Genomic DNA, 13,775 nt, shown 5'->3' with positions numbered 1-13,775 from the left:
TGCTTTTTTCTCTTGAAGTCTTGGAAATCTTTTCATGCCAGTATGTGTAAATGTACCCTATTGTTTTTACTTGCCCCATAGGCACTGAAGTAGGCAACTTTAATTTTACCCATCTATAGAAATGATTCTCAACTTGGTTTGTGGAGAGGACATGTCTTCCCATAGATGCTTATGACTCACTATTCTGAGTGAGACCTTTTTCTAATTATATTATGCTCTTCCCCAAATAAGCATTCTTTTTTTTCCCTCTCCTACAAACTCTTGAAGTACTACTTTATCAAATAATTTTTTCACATGGGAGACTTTTATGTTGGGATAAGGTGGAAGAAAGCTTGAAAAATTTTTATAAAAGCAGTTCCAAACTTCCTGTCTCTCAGATCACTTGGGTGCCTTTACAGATCAGATTCCTTGACTGAACTACTGAACAGAAGTTTTCAGACTGTGCTATACATGCACAAGAAATGTAAATTCCCTTGACTTTCTGAAAATGAAAGGGAGGAGGGAGAAGATTTTGATGTTTATGAGTGAAAAATTTAGTTGACTTTTTGTAAATTTTCAAGGATTGCATTCTGCTTTACTACGTCTCCTTGCAACAAACTACCCACATTTATGCATTGTGGATGACTGGATCTGTGAAGAAGAAATCACAGGTACTGATGCTCTGTTAAGACGAATGCTTCTGACTAATACTGCCAAGAACCACTCCCCTAAACAGCTGCAAGAAGGTACAGTAATTTGATGCTCCTATTACTTTGTTAGTGTAAAGAGATGTCAAGCTCATTGAAATCTTAAAATCATGCAGAATTTCTCTGTAGAGATAATGATCTTTTGGCACATATATTTAAAGTAATTCTCTTTGACTTAAAGTAGTTTTAGCCATTTCTGTTTGATATACATCTGTTTTGTTGAATGTCCTATGTTAAACCATAGAGGCTGTGTGGTTTTAGAAATATTCTAAATTGTTTCTAAATTTTTTTTTAAAGATTTATTTATTTATGCATGCAAGAGCTAGGGTACAGGCCAGAGGTGTGGGGGGTGAGAAGACTCAACAGAGACAGAGTGGGGAACAGAACAGGCAGATTGACTAAAATACACTGCTGAGGGGAGCAGCTGATGAGACAGGAGGGGGTCTGCTTTGTCATGTGGGTTTCTTTCTGGCCGGCCGGGGATCGAACTTATGCTGCAGAGGCTGTGGATTGCTTCATAGTGCGCTGCTTAATCCCTTGCGCCACCAGGGAGGCCCTTAACAAGCAAATTTAATTTTAACTATTATCTTATTTAATCCAGTATATCTATTATCATTTCATCATGTAATCATTATGAAAAACTATTTGTGAGCTCTTTTGCTGTTTTTTTCCCATATTCTACCTTTGCAGTTGGGTACATATTTCATACTTAGCACATATTGTTTGGGGATTAGCTACGTTTCAAGTGTTCAGTAGCCAGATGTGTTTAGTAAAATTCTACTGATGAGCATAGTTTTAGGTATTTATTACTAACAGCTATTTTCTGGGTGCTTACCATCCTATAAAGAGGGCTACCCAGACAAAAGTATCAAGAAATTTGAATTTTGTAAATAAATGTTATAACTGAAAGCAGTACTTTAGTGTGTTTTCTTGTTTTGTTTAACTTAAAAAATCAGTCTGAATCACCAAGGAAATTACATTTGCTTCTTAAAACAAATGTGATTTTAAAAGTGAGATATTTTTTGTGCTTTGTGAAATAACTGCATTTGTATGACTTTTTTTAAGGTCTTTATTTTTATATTTTGCCAAAGCCATGGTTAGTGTTAAAGTTTTAATTTTTTTTAAGCAACACTATTTTCTTGATTTATTTGCCCTAGATTCTGAGGGGGCAGTACTACTTTATATTTGGTAAATTTTATTAGAATTTAGGTTATGACTGCTAAGTTTTCCCTTTAGCATTTTCAGCTGTCCCAGTAAGTTACACACAAGTGATGCAGATTCTAGAACACTTGACTCTACTGTCCGCAAGTGAACTTATACCATATGCAGAAGTATTAACCTCCAATATGAACCAGCTGTTGAATTCCGGGGTTCCACGAAGAATTCTTCAAACAGTCAATAAGCTATGGAAGGTTCTTAACACTGTGATGCCTAGAAGGTAATTATAATACATTGTTACATGTAATGGATACTACAAAGCAGTGATTATGTACAATAATCTAAAGTTAATTGTGGAAAAATATTCTTGAGTATTTGGCAATATAAATCCTTTTCTAAGACTACTAATTAAAGAGTTGTTAAATTTCAAGGAAAGGAATAATAAACATTATCTGAAGAGAGAGAAACCTTAATATATTTCCAATTCAAGAAAGTTTTTTAAAAGTGAGTTCTCATTTATAGTCATTTGTCTTTTATGGCTAATTGTGATTTTGATCCCCATTTTTTCTTGCATCATTGCAGTGGCTACACATTATGCAGCACATTAAAATCATCTGTGGAGCTTTTAAAACTTCAGATCCCCAAGTTGTACCCTATGGTAATTAAATCAAAATGTTTGTGAGTGGAGTCAAGCATTAATATATTTTTAAAAATTCCCCATGTGATTCCAACATGCAGCAAAGTTTAGAGAAAACCGGCTTATCTTTAGTCAATGGGTGCATAGATTGCATTATAAAAACCTCTAGTCAGTTCTAGAAAACAAAACTCCAGTCCAAGCTTTTTGAAGCCACTTTGAAATTACTTTTATCTCTCCTCCTTGTTGGAGTCCATGTTTTCTGTTTCTTGGTTTCATACCTAATTTTAGTAAGTGGAACGCACTCACTTTTACCTGTAAAAGGGTGTTCCTGGCAAAGGGTGTTTAGGAAAGTTAATTTTTTTGGGACTTGTGTAAATGAAAATGTTTTTGTTTTTCTTACACGTGGTCGATATTTAGGTGTAGAATTACTAAGTTTAACTTCCAGAAATTCGAAGACTTCGTACTACTAAATGAATCACAACTTCCCTTATTGCTGTTGAATAATCCCATGTTCTCCCTTTGTATGTGACCTTGTTTTTTTTCTCTGGTTTTGGGTTTTTATATACATGTGTATATGTGCATGTGTGTTTTTTCTGTTCTTTTTTGTTTGTTTGTTTTTTATCTGGTTTTGATTTTTTTATTTCACTGTTTTCTGGACGTTCATGATAATATCTTTTGGTTTGGCAGTTCTTTTATTCATAGTTTTGGACATGGGGTTTTTTTTTTAGTCTGGGAATGTATGCCTTCATTTCTTCAGTATTTTCTTGTACTTTTTGCTCCTTCAGTAATTTCTTTGTTTTTTCTGGAGTATTTATAACCTGATTTTAAACTTCTTTGATTTATTCTCTGATTTTTTTCATTTTTTTCTCTTCTGTTTTTTAATCACTTAAATATGCTTTCTGGATATTTCTTCAATGCTATTTTTCTAACTTTTCCTTTGAATTTAAAACATTTTGGTTTATTCTTAATTTTTAAAAATTCTTTTTATATGCCTCATTCTTGATTTTTGTATGAATATTGTATCCTTTAAGAATGTTAATTGGTAGGTGTAATTTTTTTTTTTAAGATTTATTTATTTATACAAGCACTGGGTACAACAGAAGCACGGGAAGGTGAGAGAATTCACCAGAGCCAGAGAAGGGAACAGAACAGGTAGACTGATGAAATGCACTGCTAAGGGGAGCAGTGGGTGTGGCAGGAGAGGTCTGCGTGCCATGTGGGACCCTTGCCAGGTGGCTGGGGATGGAATCGGAGCTGCAGAGGCTGCGGGCAGCTTCACAGCCTAGTGCTCAACCGCTGTGCCACCAGGGGAGGCCCTGTAGGTGTAATTTTTTAATCTCCACATTCTGTTTCATTGAATTCCTTTTTTTGTTTCTATATTTTAAGTTTTTTCAAAGTAGAACCTTTCTTTAAATGTTTGCTTTGCTTTTGGGCTATCTACTCATATTAAGAGTGGGTAAGCTCTGTATTTGAGGTGGGGCTAGTGGACTCCTGGGCTTCACTGTAAGAGATCAGGTACTGTCCATATTGGCATATCTCTCAGTAATTCTGATGTATAATCAGGTTAGTAACCACTTTCATAATTTATTGATGTCTAATCTCAAAGTGACATCTCACATTGAGATTTTATGGTGTAAAATATAGAATAATGGCTTAATTTATGGGGCTATATGTAGCTGTTCTGGTATTTTATTTATAGCTATTCTATTCATATTTTACAGGCAAGGAAACAGTTCATAGAGACTCAATGACTTACCAAAGCACTATAGCAAGTATGATATATCAGAGGTCTTAATTCAAATCTTTATTTTATTTATTTTAAAGATTTATTTATTTATGCATACAAGAGCTGGGGTACAGGCCAGATGTGCTGAGGGGAGCAGTGGGTGAGTCAGGAGAGGTCTGCAGTGCCATGTGGGTTGCTCCTTGACCGGCCGGGGATCGAACTCGTGCTGCAGAGCCTGTGGACAGCTTCATAGGTTGCGTCTTAACCCCTTGCGCCACCAGGAAGGCCCCAAAACTTTATTTTATATGCCATGATCATTCCATTACGACTGTGAAAATTTCTGAAAATACTGTGTGTTTACTGTTTTATCTTTATTTGTTTTAGAGAATAATAATAGTTTAGATTTCAATCATTTTTAGTTTTTCTAAGTTCACTCACGAGTGTTTTCTAATTTTTTTTTTCCTGAATGTATCTTTCTTAGAAGAGACTGTATAGCCTACAGAATTCAATTACAATATAGCTGTTTTTAAGTATGTAATTATTTTCTCATCAGGTTGTGGGTAATGACAGTTAATGCACTTCAACCCTCAATAAAGTTTATAAGACAACAAAAGTATACTCAGAATGACCTGATGATTGATCCTCTTATTGTACTAAGGTGTGATCAGAGGGTACACAGGTATGTATCATTTGAGTTTCTTCTTTATTACAGAGTTATATTTAGGGAGTCAGAAGAAATGGAAGAAATTTTGTTTAAATATATATCTTAGATGCAGACAACTGGCAGTGTAACCTGTGAGTTTTTTTTTTTTTAAACTGGTGTATATTCATGAAGTAGTCTATATTCAGTTTAATATTGAATGTGTGATTAATAACACCTAACCTTAAAGAAATGTAGTTGTTTTGACAACCATTAGTAGTGGCTGTTCTCTGTCAGAGTCAAGACCAATAAAAACTAATACTGTTTCTGATAGCATTTGAAAAATTTGCTCTTTGTGTACCCTTATATGCATTAAAGCTGATCTTTTTGGCATCTTCAATTGTGATGTTAGTCTCATTGTTTCTATAATGTCACTGATTCCTTGCCAGTTATTGAACTTACTTGGTTTTTTTTTTAACGATTTATTTATTTATACAAGAACTGGGGCACAGGCCAGATGTGCGGGAAGGTGAGAGGTCTCACCAGAGACAGAGTGGGGAACAGAACAGGCAGACTGACGAAATACACTGCTGGGGGGAGCAGCGAGCAAGACAGGAGAGGTCTGCTGCACCATGTGGGTTTCTTCCCTGCCGGCTGGCATTGAACCTGCTCTGCAGAGGCTGCGGACAGCCTCACAGCACAGTGCTCAACTGCCTGCGCCACCAGGAAGACCCTGAACTTAATTGTTTTGAAGTGGCTTTACCTCAAAAGGCAGTATTATTAATTCATGTCATTAATTTGACTTTCTAATTGCTCTGCTAACCAATATCAGTTGAGGGTCCTGCGTTTATCATCTGCATGGGGAAAGTAAAGCAAATAGATGAAAAGTTAAATAATATGGTCATGTGCAGATAAAATCTATAGTAAATGAATGCTGTTAAAATTCAGTAAAGATGTAGAGGGTGTGGTACCTAGATAGTATTTTAAAGGATGGAAATAGGGTTTAGATATACAGATATTTTAATGATGGGCATTAAGGAGTTGGGAAAGGCATTGTGGGAAAAGAATAGAGTGAGTAAATATGTAGAAGCAAGAGTGAAAAAGGCTTGGTGTGAGAAAAACACACTTTAGAATTCGAATGTTAAGTTGGGATCAGGCTATGGAGGGCCTTGAATGTTAGGCTAAGGAGGTAGTTTAGTTGGTAACGTTTGCAGAGAAGCTTTGTGCTAGTGGTTTAGAATGGGGAAGAAACTGTAGTAAAGAAAAGTTAACTAGGATACATTCTGTGATTATACTCTTCTATTGTCAGCTCTGGGGATAACATTCTTGAGGTGATGAAACCTGCAAATTAGCCACATATGGTTAGACAAGATCAAGGTTTCATGGAAAATATGAATCAGAAGAATAAACAGAAAAGAAAAAATAAACAGTATAAAAATTAAGTTTCTAATAAAAGGAAAAATTACAGTGAATAATACTTCTAGAAAAGAGCCTCTTATAAAACAATTTATGAGTGTTAAAATACACTTAGGTAGATAGTCTGAGACTTGTTTCACCACCAGTCTTTCAGAATATTATTAAAGTATGCTACCATAATTTATATATATATATACATAATTTATGTAATTTTTTTTGTAACCTGGATTTTTCACTAAATAACTCCTGAATCTTTTCTCTTGGTAATAGATATTTTATATTATTTTGTGGAATAGTATTCCAAGTAGATGTGCTATGCTTTAAACCAATCACAATTATTGTATGTTTTGATTATTTTCTCCTGTCATCAATAGTGTTGCAGTGACTATTCTCTGTACATTTTTCCATGCTAATTATTTCCTTCAAGATTCTTAATCTGAAGTAAAGAGAATCAGAAACATAAAGTTTTTAACTTGGGAATGAATATTATAGTGGAAAAGAGTTTTAAAATTCTTTTCAGTTCTTGTTCAGGTTTTTCTCATTCTTTAAACTGATCATATTCTGGCTAATTTATCGATTTATATTTTTTCTTACTTGTTTTTCCTTTTTTCTGTGTTTAGATGCCCCCCGCTGATGGATATTATACTGCACATGTTAAATGGGTATCTCCTTGCATCCAAAGCCTACCTTAGTGCTCATCTAAAGGAAACAGCAGAACAAGATAGGCCTTCCCAGAATAACACAATAGGTTTAGTTGGACAAACTGATGGCCCAGAAGTTACCAGAGAAGAATTGAAAAATGCATTATTGGCCGCTCAGGTAATAAAGTAAAATTTAGTCAATAAGGGAAGAACCTCCCTATTAATATAATTGAGTGAATATGTTTTCTTTATACGATGGTCACATATTAGGTATTTTTATCAGAGTGTATTATAATTGTTACCTTTGCTTCTGACCATCAGATGACTATATTATTAAAATCAGGAATAGTCTTCATGATATTTAATAGTTTAAATAAGATTTACATTTTAGCAGAATATAGACTTGTTTCTTAGAAACAAATGGTAGAAAAAAATCAAATGGTGTAGATGAAGAGAAGTATGTACATAATAAAATGTCAGGCAGTGATAAATGCTAAGACAACAAAAGCGGCTGTTTTATATTTGGAAACTTTTTAACAAATTGATATATTTTGCTGAAGAAATATTAATATGTGTGATTATAAGTTGTTGCCCTAGTCTCTGTGGGATGTACTGTATAATAATACATTAAAAAATATTCTGAGTTTGGGCCTCCCTGGTGGCACAGGGGTTAAAATCTCAGCGCTATCAAGCTATTGCCAGCTACTGCAGTATAAGTTCAATCCCTGGCCAGGTAGCTAACCCACATGGCATTGCAGACCTCTTCTGTCTCGCCCACTGCTCTCCTCAGCAGTGTATTTCTGCTGGTCCTCTTGTTCTGCTCTCTACACTGTCTCTGGTGAATCAGTCCTCTTACCCCCTATACTTCTGACTTACACACTAGTTCTCGTATGCATAAATAAATGAGAAATAATCTTTAAAAAAAGAATTCTGAGCTCTAAAATAAATCTGGGTCTCAGAGTTTCAGATAAGGATTGTGTGTTATAATAGCTACCATTTGTATAGTGCTTATATATACCCGGTCTACTCTGAGTTCTTTAATGTTAATTAACTCATTTAATCTTTACAACCAGCCTATGAGATATGGAGTATCATCATCACCACTTTTACAGGTTAAGTGACTTACTCAGAATTACACATACAAAGTGGCAGAGCTAAGATTCAAAGGTTGGCTCTAGAGTCTAAAAACCAAACCAAAAGTGTAACAACCAAAACCCCAAACCCTCTCAAGCCAAGAATGATGATTATAAAGTAAGGCTTATAATTAATTTCTTAAACTGGTAGGTGAAGTAATTATTTTCTCCTGCCCTATGTAATGGCTGTCTTTTAGAGATGCAAGTCATATATCACTTTTTAAAGTTCTTCTGTTAAGTGAAAATGATTATAGCTCTCCTTTGGATGTAGTGACCTCAAGCAGATTGCCCCTCAAGAAACTACTGTTCTGTGAAATGATGGTTAAGCTTGTAGACTGATGGTAATGAATTGTGCAGGAGGAAGGTGTGGTACAGTGGAGTGTTTCCTTGCAGTACCAGATCCTTAAAGAGCCCATTTTCAAATTGGAAAGGAAAAGAGTTACAGAAGGTCACTTTTAGGCACTTATTAGCCATCATTTTCAGAGGAATGAATTGTTTGGTAGCTCACTGAGAAAAAGAGGGAAATGCCAGGATGATCGGATCCTGGAAGACACGGGAATTTAAGAAGATGCAAAGGAAATTTTGGTAGAAGCATTTTTTGCCTCAGCCTGTTTTGATGTCACTGGACTGGGTTACACTTTCAGTAGATGTACTTATACTGAAGTCCATGGATCTGCCTTAGAGATATGTGATCACCCTGAAATAAGCAATATGTTTATTTACATAGTTAATTTTATGGGATGAAGGTATATAATTTTCTTCAGATTCTTAAAGTATTCATGTCCCTAAAAAGGTGAGAATCACTGCCTTATAGATTGTCCACTTTTGCACTTAGAATTCTTTATCTTTGTGTTTTTCTTAAAAAACAGTTATTTTTATTATTTCAGTTCAAACTTAGTTTTTAAATAAACATTTCAGAAACTCCTTAAATTCACTGTTTTATTTGCTTGTAGGATAGTGCAGCTGTCCAAATTCTCTTAGAGATTTGTTTACCCACTGAAGAGGAAAAAGCAAAAAGAACCAATCCAGACAGCTTGCTAAAGAATGTTCAAAGTGTTATTACTACCAACAATCCAAATAAGGGCATGGAGGAAGGAGAAGACAATTTGCTCTGTAACCTTCGAGAAGTTCAGTGTCTTATCTGTTGTCTGTTACACCAAATGTACATTGCAGATCCCAACATTGCTAAGCTTGTTCACTTTCAGGTTTGTTTTCAAAGAATGATGCTTTGTGGTTGAACCTTATTTTGGGGGGATGGGGGCTTTGAATATTAAACTAATAGGGTTCATTTAGGAATTAGAGATCACACAAAAGGCACAGTGGCCTTCTGAGCAACTTTTACAGAATGGAAGTGAAAATCCTCTTTTACAATTTTTTGGCTTCTAATTTTTTTTTTCTAACCTTTCCCTCTTGCTTACTGAAATAGGGTTATCCATGTGAACTTTTACCTTTGACGGTCGCAGGTATTCCATCTATGCACATCTGTCTGGATTTCATACCTGAGCTTATTGCTCAGCCAGAACTTGAAAAACAGGTAAATTAGCATTTTGGAACCTTAACAAAATTTTGATCTCTCTCCAGTCTAGCAAATTATATAAAATTTTTGTAATTTTGAATGCTTAGATGATATCCTTTAGACACATGTAATGTTCGAATTTTGTATTGCAGATATTTGCTATCCAGTTGCTTTCACATTTGTGTATCCAGTATGCATTACCAAAGTCACTTAGTGTGGCTCGCTTAGCTGTCAATGTCATGGGAACTTTGCTAACAGGTGTGTGGCCAACCAACATCAACAACAAAAACATCTAACATAAGTTAGTACATATTTTTTCTGAATTTAGTGTCATAAAGTTTTTTCTCTCACTGTGACACACTGTGTGTCACTAGTAGTTAAATTTATGCCATCTTGAATTATTCTTTTGAAAATTTTCCTATTACAACTATAATTTATATAGGGGACATGAATAGGTAGACAAATTTCATGTTTTGTTTTGTGAATGTAGGTTTGTGGTAAACATAAGCTTCTCACATTTTGTAAATGGAAATCAACTCTACTTTCTAGACATAATTATGTTAGTAGAAAACAAGATAGAATTTACTACAAATGCTTAGAATTAGAAAAATATAATCATATGTGGAAATGAGATAAATGTATTAGTTGTTTCCTTAAGTTCTAAAACATAATTTAACCTTTAAACCGTCTTCTACTTTGTAGTGTAAAATGGTATGAAAGTACACTACTTTAAAAATATGCACTATTTTACTATAATTCAATCTTTCCAAGTTAATTAATTTTGTGTTTTGTCAAATGCTAAGATTGTATTCACCTTGTGTATGATTATCTGCAGTAGTTCAATCCCAACTCCACCACTAATTGGCTGTGTTCTTGAACAATTAATTTCTTAACCTAAGGTTTATTTAAGAGTTTCCTTTTTTGTAAAATAGGTATCATAATAATACTTCTCTCATTCATGAGACTGAGAATTGCATAAACTAATGCATGTAATACACATATCACAGTGCTTGGACATAGTAAGAATTTGTATGTTGGATGATGGCTGATTACTAGATTGTGATCTCCCTGAAGGCAGGTTCTGGTCGTCTTAGGAAAAACAAGCACAGAGAATGGTTCTTAGTATATTATATAGGCCATGTATGTTGAATTTACATCTATAAAATCAAATACTCTGTTTCTTTCGAACAGTTTTAACACAGGCTAAGCGATATGCTTTTTTCATGCCCACACTGCCAAGTTTGGTCTCTTTTTGTCGAGCATTTCCTCCACTGTATGAGGACATTATGTCTTTGCTGATCCAGATAGGGCAAGTCTGTGCCTCTGATGTTGCCACTCAGACAAGAGATATTGATCCAATTATTACACGTAAGTGGTAACTTGTCTTCAAGAGTTATTTTAATATCTCAAAAAATCAGAATCCTTTACAGATTTCTTGCCTTAATTTTTTCCCCTGTGTTTTTAGGTCTTCAACAAATAAAGGAGAAACCAAGTGGGTGGTCTGGAATCTTTAAAGAGCTGTCTTATAAAAATGGATCAAGGGACACTGGAAGTATGGATCCTGATGTACAGCTCTGCCATTGTATTGAAAGCACGATAATTGAAATAATAAATATGAGTGTTAGTGGAATTTAAAAAACAACAACAAAAATGAAGCAGTTTGCTACTTATATGCAACATGATTCTGCATCTTGTTACAACTTGAAACTGAATAGGAAAAGCAATGTCTTGGAATCACTAAAATGATTCAACATTTCAACATGAATACAGTTTAGAACTCTCTCAAGAGTTTTGTTTGATTGGCAGTTCTTTGGATCTACTTACTGTATGTTGTAGCAACTGAGCTTTTTTTCTGTTTGGGGCACATTTAAGAAACTCAGTTCTAGGAAGTGAATTTGGCCTTATTTTAAGCTTCTGAAGTGAAGAAAAACTGCCATGCCTTTAATTTCTTATAAAAATGAGTCTATGGGGAGTCCTAATATTTATTTCAACTGTCAGCATGCAAAAGTGATACAATGATGAGAGGGAGAAAAGGGAAGGGTGGGAGAATTAAGAAAAAAAGGAGGAGTTAAATACCCAAATACTAATCTCTAAAATTTGCAATTCAAGTAATAGTAATGCAAGATGAAATTCCAATTCTCCAGAAATACTATTGTGAAGGCTTAACAAAAAGGCAAATAACTTTTTGCAAATGATTTTTCATGGAGTTACAGATGATGATTTTAAGATTTTTACATATATGCTTCAATTTTTATTAATATATGAAGCCATATGTTTAAAGAGATACTTGAATTTGGAATTTTAAGATATTGGTTTAAAAGTGTTTACATAAACATCTTTGTGCAGTGGAGATCCTGAAAGGTCTCATATAGGTTTTTTTTTTAATTTATTTTTATAATGCTTTATTAACTTATCTAACGGTGGAGGGGGGAATCCATGGACATCTAACTAAAAGTTAGAGCAATAAAACCCACTGGTTAAGGAGCTCTGGGTTTATTATCAGGATTATAATTCACAACATAATTTTAGATCTTTGAATAAGAAAATATGTAGTGTTTGGACCTCAGGAAAAATTAAAGTGCAGAAAACACCATGTGGCTTAAGGATTTTGCAGTCCTCTGTTAGTAACTTCCATTGATTAGGTAGATACATACATAATCCTCTTTTTTTCTTAATCAAGTGTCCATTGTAGAACGTACTTTGCTGAGATGTACTGGAATGACACACTTTCTCCCCCAACCCCACTCAAAATAGACCTCTCACTAAGCAGGCTGACAAGAAAGTGTGTTTTTTAAAGAAAAGAAATTTAACTTCAGCTTTTCCACAAAGCAAATAGTTACATCTCATTTTCCTTCTTTGTAAAATGGGATTACTACTGGCCCTACCTCATAAGGGTATTATATAAGAACTAATTAGTTGTTTCAAATCATGAAATGCACAACATCATATATGATAGAATATACCTTTTATTAGATGCTTAATGTTCATTAAGTAATTTTAATGCAAAAATAAAAGCATACACTTAAGAAAATACCGTGAGTATTTTCATATTTTTAAACAAGGCAATTTTGTAGTCTTCTAAGATTAAATACAACTGCTCCAGGTTTTTTATTTTGTTTGTTTTTTAAAACTGACTTTGGGATATTTTGTGTGAGTAGCTAACTTCTGGGAGTTCAAAAAAGACTGAAATGTGTTTTTAACCTTACTGCAGTGCACATTCCTGGATCAATTTTTAAAAACAAGTCAAAACCTGCTGTGTTAAAATAATAACATGCTGATTTTCATCAGATTTGTTGATGATGTACATAAAATGTTTAAATGTATTAGTAAATGTTAATAGTCATGTATTTTAAGTTAAGGTTATAAAATTTATCACAATGTGATTTTTTTAATACAAGTGAAAACAGATGTGTGCAGCTATTTTGAATACTGGATTATAAACATTCATTTTCTTTATCTAATGAATGAATTTGTAGTTTTTTGTATTTCATTTCACTACTTTTAACCTGAAAGGAACAGTTCAAGGGACTGGAATTTAGTACTGTTTGGGTCCAGAGCCAATGCATATCCCTTTTGGTTATCCTGCATACATCAGATGGCAGTACAAAGTTAGAGTCAGTTGAGAACCTTATTAGGAATTTAGAAGAGTAAAATCTGAGTACTACTATAGTTACTGGAACGATTACTTAAAAGGTTTTATATTAAAAGTTTTGTGGAAGTTGAGGGGATCCTGTACTTCCAAAATACCAACGATGATGTAACATTACCCCAATTAAAAAAAAAAATTGTGAAAGAATAAGTTTGAAAGTATTTCTAAGGATTTTTCTTTAATAATTTTTCCTTCATTCCATTGCCTTAATTGTAAATTACAGTTTTTGTTCTTTCCCCTTTTGCTTATGGCTATCTTCACATAAGTGAAGTCAGTTTCTCTCCCCCCCCACCCCCCATTTACTTCATATGGAATTTTTTTCTTGGCAGTTTTTGTAATTATTCAGTTGCCTTCACAATTATAATGAATTAATATAATCTCCCCATTACTAAACCAGGATAAATTCTTCACCCTGAAATAACTAAAGAGTAGAATTTGTTTTTATAAGTTTTTTCATTTTGGGAAAAGTGGTAAAACCAAAGCTGAGGTAAACTTGCCTCTTTCAGTAAGCGTCTCCCAAATTTGAGAAATTCATCTCAGGTTTTGCTTTCTTAGGTCACTAGTGTTCCGGCC

The 13,775-nt window shown here is 34.0% G+C and overlaps 1 protein-coding gene across 1 annotated transcript in view; it reads left to right on the top strand.

Moving 5' to 3' along the window:
• Positions 1-11,188, top strand: part of INTS2 (integrator complex subunit 2) — a gene marked incomplete at both ends in the record, with an annotated part of 34,849 nt that extends 23,661 nt beyond the window's left edge. The window contains 9 exons of the mRNA XM_084237377.1: positions 561-725; positions 1,923-2,124; positions 4,761-4,886; positions 6,884-7,082; positions 8,991-9,242; positions 9,464-9,571; positions 9,706-9,811; positions 10,745-10,921; positions 11,019-11,188. Coding sequence (XP_084093503.1) covers positions 561-725; positions 1,923-2,124; positions 4,761-4,886; positions 6,884-7,082; positions 8,991-9,242; positions 9,464-9,571; positions 9,706-9,811; positions 10,745-10,921; positions 11,019-11,188 — 1,505 coding nt within the window. The remainder of the gene's footprint in view (positions 1-560; positions 726-1,922; positions 2,125-4,760; positions 4,887-6,883; positions 7,083-8,990; positions 9,243-9,463; positions 9,572-9,705; positions 9,812-10,744; positions 10,922-11,018) is intronic.
• Positions 11,189-13,775: the final 2,587 nt, after the last annotated feature.

This window comes from Talpa europaea (assembly GCF_964194135.1).
Source record: "Talpa europaea genome assembly, chromosome: 7".
Classification (NCBI taxonomy): domain Eukaryota; kingdom Metazoa; phylum Chordata; class Mammalia; order Eulipotyphla; family Talpidae; genus Talpa; species Talpa europaea.
The sequence above is the reverse complement of the archived record's forward strand: the minus strand, read 5'-3'. Positions and strand labels throughout refer to the sequence as shown.